The following is a 10,244-nucleotide window of genomic DNA, read 5'->3' on the forward strand; positions in this document are numbered from 1 at the left end:
AAACACTTACTAGTAACTACGTATTAACTACCTCTACTTCTAGACTAGTTCTCCTACTAGTCCTCTAAGCCTACTAGCAGGTTAGAGTTAATAGACAGGTAGTAATACTTAAAAATAAAAAGGTTATATTTTATTATATAGGAAGAAGCGTATTATTAGCCTCTATATAGCTACCTAATTTTTACTGCTAGCTAACGCTAAATATATAACTAGTGTTACTTTCTACCTTTCTTTCTTTAAGGCTTTACACTTATATTTAGCGTTAGCTTAAAACTGCCTATTCTAATTTAGTGTTAGCTTAAAACTTTCTATTCTAATTTAGTGTTAGCTTAAAACTTCCTAATTAAGATTAGCTTTATCTAACTGTCTCTAGATATAAAACATTAAATAACTCTTTAAAATTAAGAGATATTATATTAAAACTTTTATAAAAGAGAGTATAGAGTAGGACGTATATAATAGTAGTAGTATAGTATTGTAAATCTAAGTTCTAACTATAATATTGTTGCTGTTAGACCCCTGTTTATATTTTAATTTTCGCTATGTCCTACTAAATTTTAGAGGTGTCTACAACCTAAAGGGGTATAATATCTAGATAGCTAGAGTTTTTAGAATAATAGTATATTTAGTTACCTAATATAACTTAGTAAGGTATACTGCGCCTTAAAATTATACTTTAAGTTACTTTAGTATAGAGTTTAGCTCTAAGTCTATATTAGTTATCTCTAGTAAGCCTAGTACTACTATCTAGGTTTTATCTTACTTATTACTAGGAGATAGACTTATACTATTACTACGTAGTAGCTCTACTGCGTTATCTTCTACCTAGAATACTAGGTGCACTTTAAAGTATAAGGCAGTATTACTACCTTTTAGAACTAAAGTAAAGAAACGCTAGCTTATAACTATAGTATAGAGTTTTTAGATACTATTTATATTTACGCTATATAAACTATAGATATATATCTTTATATTTCTTTCTATACTATTTCTTCTAAGAATAAGGAGGTAGCTAGTATATTAAATAGAGTCTCTATAAACTCTAAGTTCTAGAATAGCCTTAATAGATATTAGTAAAAGCTTAAACTCTATGTATATTTTCTTTAAGGTTTATAGGATATATACTAGTAGGCTTATAATAGCTTCTTATATATTCTTTTATTCTCTAGAGGTTGTCTATACTTAATAGAGGTTAATAAAGTAGGCTAGAACTTTGTCTAGTAACACTATATATTAGTAAAAGATATAGATAATAATTCTATATTAGATATCTACCTTAATTAAAGAATAGATATAAATATTTAATATATTTTTATAAAGATATATAGTACTAATAAATTAAGAGATACTAGCTGTTTAAATATATATTATATATAACCTTTTTTACTACTATTATAGTAGTGCAGCTACTATATTACTGCTTATAAAACTCTTATCTTAGTATTTCCTTCTATTAGCTGTATATAAATATATCTGCTATAAAAGCAGAAGTAATTATTATACATATTAATATTATAGATATAGTATAATAGTTTTATTATTATATACTTAAAATAAAGCTATTTTGTTTCCTCCTACTATATTAAATAAAATACTATAGAGTTTATACTAAATAAAAAATAAACTTTATATCTACGTAACCTAACGTAATGTGCTTAGCTATAAGACGTATATTAGCGTTACGCTATAAGCTTAGAACCTAGAGTAAAATAGTAGTCTAGGAATTATAAGAGTATATATTTCTATTATAATAACTCTATTATTAAAATATCTACATCTATCCTTAGAGTAGCTATAGAGAAATATTCTTTAGATATTATAAGTTAAGAAGAAAGAGTTAATCTTATTAACTATATATCTAAGTATTTAGAGGGTAAGTCTGCTAGGTACTAAGTAGTACTAGAAGGAAATAAAGGTTTCTAAATATTTATTACATAATGTCTACTAGATGTATTAGAGTAGATCTGCTAGTAAATTAATTAACGTTAACTAGTTAAGGTAGTTACTACTATATATAATACCCTAGATAGTATTACTACTAAAAGCAGAGAAGAGGCTATAGACTAAAGGAATACTAATAATAATAGTATATATAGTACTAAGCAGGCTAAAAAGAGCTATAATACTAATTTACACAAGAAAACTAAAGAGTTAATAGAATAATTAAATACTACTTTTATATAGATAGTAGTTAGCAGCTAGAAGGTTACTATAGCTAATAGGAATATTACCTTATTAAGTAATAAATAGATTTAATACTAGAATTTCTCTAAGAGATTTATTAGTACTAGTGTAACTATAGTTACTAGTATAATTACTAGAGCTATTGCAGTTAGTATAGTTAAATTAATTAAGAACTAGGTTATAGTTCTTTCTATATAGTAGTTATAGTTTAATAAGAGTTAGCTGTTATTTATTAAGAGTAATAGCTAGAGATTCTCTATTCTATTTACTACTAGATCTAAATTAGAGGATAAGCTAGACTGTATAATTAGATAGTAAAATACCTAGATAGCTCTAACCTAGACCTTATTAAATTTAAATAATAGTAGTAGACTCTTAATACTAGATATAGCTAATTTTAGAAACCTATTCTTTACTACACAGTCTAATAAAGTAGTTACCCTAGTTAGTAAAATATAGTATTAATAGATTATATTCTCTTTCTATATAGAATATAAGAAACTTAAAAAGTTAATATAAAGTAAAGCTAAGCGCTCTAAAAGAGGTTAAGGTTTTATAATATTAGCTAAGAAGTAATTATTCTTAGCTGTCTATAGAGGGTAACTTACTAACCTAATATCTAGGCAGCCTATAACTGCTATATTAAAATAAGATTTTCCTAAGGAATAGATATTATATAGTAGGTACCTTAAATATAGAAAGAGATAGAATATACTACGTAACTAGTTTAGTATAGAAATCTTTATATTATTACTCTAAGTAAAAATTTTAAATACCTACCTTAAGTGTTCTATTATATAGATAAGACTAGCCTAGTAGATAGAGCTATTAGCTAAGTATAATAAGAAGGCTATAGGTCTTACCTATACTATTACTTTAATATATATCTCTTATATAAATAGATAAGCTCTTCTAGAATAAATATAGTAGGAAGATGCTAATAATAAGAAGTTAGTAAACATTTATATAGCTAACTTATTTAGAGATAATTCTAGTTAAATAGAAAAGGTTTATAAGGTCTAAGATACTAAAGATAATAAGTTTAGATTAGGTATTAAGTAGTAAATAGTAGTATAGTAATAGTTCTTATTATACACTTCTAGTTTCTAACTACTATATAGTTTTATTATTAAGGTAGCCTACTCTTTTAGGGCTGTTCTAGATTTATTTAACTATTCTAAAAGTTATTAGACACTCTATAGTTATCTAGGTTAGTATAGAAGGTATATATTAGGTCTAGGTAATTTTCGCGTCTAGTTAATTTTTAAGTCTAGTTAATTTTTGCGTCTAGTTAATTTTTAAGTCTATATATTAGGTCTACGTAATTTTTAAGTCTAGTTAATTTTTATATCTAGTTAATTTTTAAGTTAGTATATTGCGTATAGGTAGTTTTTGCGTCTAGATATTACATCTACCTAATTTTTAGGTTTGGATTTTGGGTACTAGCTTAGCGTGTATATACCTATTTTTACGTACTTTTAGGTTAATAATTAATAACCTAATATTTCTAGTATACTACTTATTATAAGGTAAGTAATATTTACCTTTACTTAGGTACTACTAGTTAACTCTTAGGTAGGTTTCTAATTAGCTTAAGGCTAAGGTTATCTTTTTTTATAGTCTCTTTACTATCTCTCTTAGTAATATATCTATAAAGTCTATTACTTTATACTTTAATAAGTTAGGTTCTAGGCTTATTAAGGCTTAGTAAGAGGCTAAGAAGAAGTTTATTAGTTAGCCTAGGTATTAGGATAATAACTTTAGTAATACTATTACTAAGTTACTTCTTTATATTATTATAGTTAAGCTTAGTAATATTTAGGCTATACTTAATTATAAGAGTAAGGCTATTTTAGTTCTAGTAAGTTTTCTTTCTAGTTTTACTACTTTTCTAGCTAATTTCTATACTTTTCTAGGCTAAGACTACTAAAGGTTAGACTAAGTATCTTATTAATATTATTACTAAGCTTATCTCTCTTCCTTCTAAGCCTTAAGAGCTACCTATCTGTAAGAATAATAGTAGTACTAGTAATTAAAATACTTTTAAGAATAATACTACTATTAGTAGTAAGAATAAGGTAATATAGTAGTAGTTTCTTAGGTTTTTCCTTTAGTATTCTAGTAGATACCTAGTATAGTATAGTATTTTAGACCTATAGTACTCTATTAGTAATACTTTAGCTACCTATAGGTAGTTAATTTTATACTTATTAACTAATTTTTCTTCTTCTTCTTCTAGTAATATTTTAATTTTCTTAACTATCTATATTCTTAGCTCTAGTAAGAGTATCTATTAGTAAACTGCCTATAGTTTCCTATAGTACTTATTACTAAAAATATTACTTTCTCTACTTCTACTTTACTATTACTAGGAGCCCTAGTATTATTATAGTTTATTAGAGAAACTCTTTTAGAAATCTTTTAGTAATTTACTAGTATTATTTTATTTTTTCTTAGAAAAGGCTAACTAGCTATTTAGTACTTTAGCTTCTTTAAGGTTTTCTACTAGCTTTTATAAAGTTATAGTATAGTTTTTCTATTTAACTAGGTATTATTTCTTACGCTCTCTACTGCGTTATTTCTACCTTTTACCTATAATTTCTTTAATTTTCTAGTAGTTTTCTAGTTTTCTATTAAGATTTTCTAATATACTCTTAGGTTAGTAAATATTAGTATTTTATCCTACTAGAGGGTTTCTAGAGTATAGCTGTAGCCTATTTATATAAAATACTAGGTAAATACCTAGAGAAGTATTTAATCTTATAGTATAAAAAAAAATTACTTTCTCTACCTAGAACTTTATATTTTTCTAGTCTAGTTTCTTACTTAACCTACTATTAAAGAAGTGTTTTCTATACTATAGCTATACTTAGTTTCTCTCTTATAGTTATAGTACTTCTTATTAATAGTAGTTAACCTAGATTTCTTAGAGTTATTAGGCTTCTGCTATTTTTACTTATATATAATCTAGTATTTCTATAAATTTTATAGTAAGTATTCTAGCTAACTTTTCTAGATTATTAGGCCTCTAATATTATTACTAAATTACCTATTCTGTGTCTTTCTATACTATATCTATATTATATCTGTATTATAGAAAGAATAGGCTAATACTAGTAGATACTGCGTTTCTTTCTTTAATAGCAATTTAAGTAGTAGAATATATTAGCGCCTAGTTATCTTATTTCTAATTAACGTAGGCCTATAAGTAGAATTCTATAGTACTATTTATTCTTTTAATAGTGTTATTAGTTTCTAGATAGTAGCTAGTAGATACCTAATAGGTAATACCTAATTTTCTATAAAGGGTTTTCTAAAAATCTCTAATAAACTAGCTACTATAGTTAGATATAATAGTATTTAGGAGCTAATAGTAGGCTACTACTCTTTCTATAAAAGCTCTTATTACTATTTAGGTATCTAGATCTTTTAATAGAATAAGTATTATGTCTTTACTTAGCCTATCTATAACTACTATAAGGTACTAGTACCTATTACTTATAGGTAAATTAATAATAAAGTCTATTAAGATTTTCTTTTATACTTTATCTAGAAAGAAGAGTAGTCTTAGCAGTTCTCTTTTTAGTTTTCTCTAAGGCTTAGTTCTTCTATATATATTACAGTTTTAGATAAATTACCTTATTATAGATAATATTTCTAGGAAGAAGTTGTTATAAGCTAAAATTACGTAGGTATTTTTACAGCCTAGATAGCCTATAGCTAGGAATTTATAGGTTTCTAAGATAATTTTAGTACGTAGTTCTTTTAAATCTAGTACCTATTTTTACTCTTAGTAGCGTAGAAACCTTCTTTTATTAATAGTATACTCTACTAATAAGACTTTTAAGTTTAGGTCTAAAGAAAACTTTCTTTAACCTATTTTTATAGCCTTCTTTACTCTTCTGTATATTAGGTTATTTTTAGCTATAACTTCCTATATTCTCTTAAGCTTCTCTAAGCTGTTATAGGCTAAAGTAGAATTAGTAGTAATTCTTACAGGTATACTATTAGGTTTTAGTAAAAAGTTATTATTTACTAAAGGCACGTTATTAGGTTTTTAAGGCTATAGACTTTATATTTAGTAGTAGAATAAAATACCTACTTCTTTCTTTTCTTTAAGTTAGAGTTAGCTCCTTATATATAGCTATAAAAGCTAAAATTCTTTTATCTTTAAATACTTATTATTTTAGCTTATTAGTAAATTCTTTTCTTTCTAGAAGAGTATATTAGCTCTTCTATTAACCTTCTCTAGGTAGTATATAAAGGTTAAATTAAATTAGCTAAGTATATTTAACTAGTATATATACCTCTTAGATAGCAGCCTTATAGTATAGAAATACTTTAGGTTCTTATAATCTATAATAATAGTAAACTTTAGAACTTACTAGAGTTTAGTACTCTATTAATTAATATACTTTATAACAGCTAATAGCTCTTTATTATATATAGTATAGTTTACTTTAGCTGCTATATTCTTTACTAAGTAGTATACTACTATATAGAGTAGCCTATCTTTTCTAAACTATAAAAGGACCCTACTAGTTACCTACCTAGAGGTATTATATTCTATTACTATTTCTAGGTCTAGGTTAAAGTTAGCTAATGCTAGCTTAGAAATAAAGGCACTTTTAAGCTTAAAAAACGCTATTTCCTAGAGTTTCCTTTATTAGAATACTACTTCTTTTCTAGTAAGTTTAGTTAGTAGAGTAATAATTTCTAAGAATCTCTTAATAAACTATTAGTAGAAGTTAGTAAATTTTATAAAACTTTAAATACCCTTAACGCTCTTTAGCTATTTTTAAGTGTAGATTACTACTATCTTCTCTAGGTTTATTTAAATACTATTACCTACCTCTATTATAAACTCTAGGTACTTAGTCTTTTTAATACTAAAGTTATATTTATTAATATCTAGTTATAAGCCTACTACTCTAAGTTTCTAAATAATTATCTTAACCTAGCGTTTATAATCTTTCTGTAATTTATCTAAGTAAATAAGTATATTATCTATATAGGCTAAGTAGTATACATCTAAGTCTTTCTAAAGTACCTAATTAATATATTATTAGAATATACTAGAAGTATTAGTAAGGCTAAATAAAGTAACTAGCTATTTATATAGCCTAAATTAGGTATAGAACGCTGTTTTCTATTTATTTCTCTCTACTACGCGTATCTAGTAGAAGGCTTAGATAATATCTACCTTTATAAACTATTTTACTTTAGTAATTTAGGATAGTATCTTATAAATAAGTAGAAGAGAATATCTATTTTTATATATAATAGTATTTAAAGCTTAGTAGTCTATATAGAATTATAGCCCTTCTCTAGGTTTCTTTATAAATAGAATAGAAGTAGTAGCACTAGATTTACTTACCTAAATAAACCTATAGTTTAGGTATAATATAAGTTCCTTCTGTAATACTAGCAGTTCTTTTTTTAATATATTATATAGTAGCTCTTATAAAATTTCTGCTAGCTTACTATCTTTCTCTATAATTTTAATAAAGTAGTTAATAGTAGCTCTTCTTAGTAGTGTAAGCTTATTAGCCTTCTCTCTTAAAAAAGTTCTAAACTTACTTTATAAATAGCTTAGTAGCTTTTTCTAAGGGTTAACTATTTTCTTTTTCTTTAGCACTTTCTTAATATCTACTATAAAGGTAAAGTATAGTTAGATCTATTTATCTTTTTAAAATTATTTAGTCTAGGCTAAATATACCTACGTACTAATAGCTCTAGAAACCTTTATAGGTATTTTACCTTTCTAGCTTTATATTCTAGTCTAGCTACTATAGATAAATATAGATTTCTTTACTAGTACTAGCGTTACTTAGTATCTATCTATCTAGAGTTTTTCTAGAATAAGGTTATACTCTTTATCTCCTCCTAGCTTATAGGCCTATATTTCTTCTTTATAGCTATCTATATCTATCTATATTTAGATAGCTACTTTTATCTAGAAAGACTTTTCTCCTACTCTAATAATAGGTCTTTACGTAATTATAGTATACTTTAGATTATTATTTCTTATAAACTTAAAGAAGATAACTAAATAAGTTAAGTAGCTAGTATTAATTAAGGTAGATACTATAGCTATATTATTAATAATTATATAGATAGTTAATAGTTTCTTATCTAGCTAGTTCTACTAAAATAATAAGAACTACTCTTCTTTTTAATTTAGTTTCTTATACCTCTACTTACGTCTATATATAGAGATTTCTAGTTTTTTAAACCTACTATTTCCTTATCTAAGGACTCTTCTAGGTTATAGGTTACTATAAGGGTAGCTTAAGCTAGACAATTAGCTAGTACTAAAAAGTACTTATTAGTATAGTACCTAGGTTTTTTGTAATATAGATATAGGTTCTTTTTCTTATAAAGAGAGTACTCTTCTTTAGAGACCTATTTAGCTCTATTTTAGGTTCTACCTATTACCTTAATTACTTAACTAAAGTAAGCTTTTAAGAGTTCCTAGTCTATAGAGTTATTTTAAAAAGACCTTATATATAAGAAGGTAGACCTAATTTTAGCTCTAAAAAGATTTTCCTTAATAGTAACTATCTAAGTTATTAGTAACTAGATAGTCTAGTTACTTAGTACTTCTATAGATATTATTTAGTCTTATAAGTTAGGCTGTAGAGCGCTAAGATACCTTATTTTTAAGTTATTAGTATTACTCTTCTTTTCTACTTTAAAGGCTAGCCTTATAAATTCTATATTAAAGTATTATAAGGAAAGCTTTCTTTACTAAAAGTTTTAAAGTTTCTGCCTAGCCCTTTTAGCGTATAAGTTATCTATAAATTATTTATCTAGGAATATCTATAGGCCTTCTGTAGTACCTATTTTGTTATAGTTTATCTATAATAGGGTAATACTAGCTGTAGGCCCCTTTAATTAGTTAAAGATATACCTAGGGCCTAATTCTAGTTCTCTAATATTACGTTCTAGCTTATAGTTTATCTAGGTTTAGAACCTCTAATAGTCCTTCTAGTTACTATTAAAGTAGTTAGAATCTAGTATCTTAAAGTTTTTTATATAGGTTCTAATAGGTACTATAGAGAAAACTAGTTCTAGGACTACTCTTAGTCTACGCACTTCTTCTTTTAATTATTATACCCTTTATTTAGTAGAGGTAAGTAGTAGTAGTATACTATTCTTAAAAATATTAATTTCTTAAGTTAGTATTTATAACGCGTTTTGTAATTCTTCTAGAAAGAGTTATTTATTAGGTTTATTAACTAGTTATTTGCTAGCTACTACTAATAATAGGCTAGCTATTAAGATTAGTATATTTATAAACCTTATTATTTATTATTTATCTTCTTAGAGACTTTAGGAGACTAGTTAGAGTTTTAGCTATACTTTTTATTTATCTAGGTTCTGTCTAGCTATAGTTTAGAAGTATATCTTAATTACTTTTTATGTAAAGCCTATTTCTACTAGCTATAAAGCTTCTGCTTTTAGCTTAGTAACTATAGTATCTCTCTTAATAAATATACTACTAATAGTTTTCTAGAACTCTTCTAATTTCTAAAAGGGTTTTTATAAGCAAATTTAAATATAAGAGGCTAACTCTAAGAGTAGTTACTAGTATAAATTAGATAAATTTACTAAGGATCTATAGTACTAGTTTTCCTCTACTTATAGTCCTTCTAGTAGCGTACTAGCTATTTCTAGTAGGTATTAGTAGTTAGAGTAGCTAAGCTCTAAGGCTTTACTTACTAAGGTTCTACTAGGCCTAGCCTGTTATACGTTAGAGATAAACTTATAGTTAATTATAAACTTTAACGTTAGAGATAGTAACTTATAGGTAATTATAAACTTTAATATTAGAGATAGTAACTTATAGGTAATTATAAACTTTAACGTTAGAGATAGTAACTTATAGGTAATTATAAACTTTAATATTAGGAATAGTAATTTACAGTTAATTACAAACTTTAACATTAAAAATAGACTTATAGTTAATTATAAACTTTAACGTTAGGGATAGTAATTTATAGTTAATTATAAACTTTAATATTAGGGATAAACTTACAGTTAATTACAAACTTTAA

The 10,244-nt window shown here is 25.2% G+C and overlaps 1 protein-coding gene across 1 annotated transcript in view; it reads right to left on the bottom strand.

Moving 5' to 3' along the window:
- Window positions 1-5,912: 5,912 nt before the first annotated feature.
- Window positions 5,913-10,244, bottom strand: part of P153DRAFT_386384 (uncharacterized protein) — a gene marked incomplete at both ends in the record, with an annotated part of 8,260 nt that continues 3,928 nt past the window's right edge. The window contains one exon of the mRNA XM_033670525.1: window positions 5,913-5,922. Coding sequence (XP_033522646.1) covers window positions 5,913-5,922 — 10 coding nt within the window. The remainder of the gene's footprint in view (window positions 5,923-10,244) is intronic.

Source organism: Dothidotthia symphoricarpi (assembly GCF_010015815.1).
Source record: "Dothidotthia symphoricarpi CBS 119687 unplaced genomic scaffold P153scaffold_12, whole genome shotgun sequence".
Lineage (NCBI taxonomy): Eukaryota > Fungi > Ascomycota > Dothideomycetes > Pleosporales > Dothidotthiaceae > Dothidotthia > Dothidotthia symphoricarpi.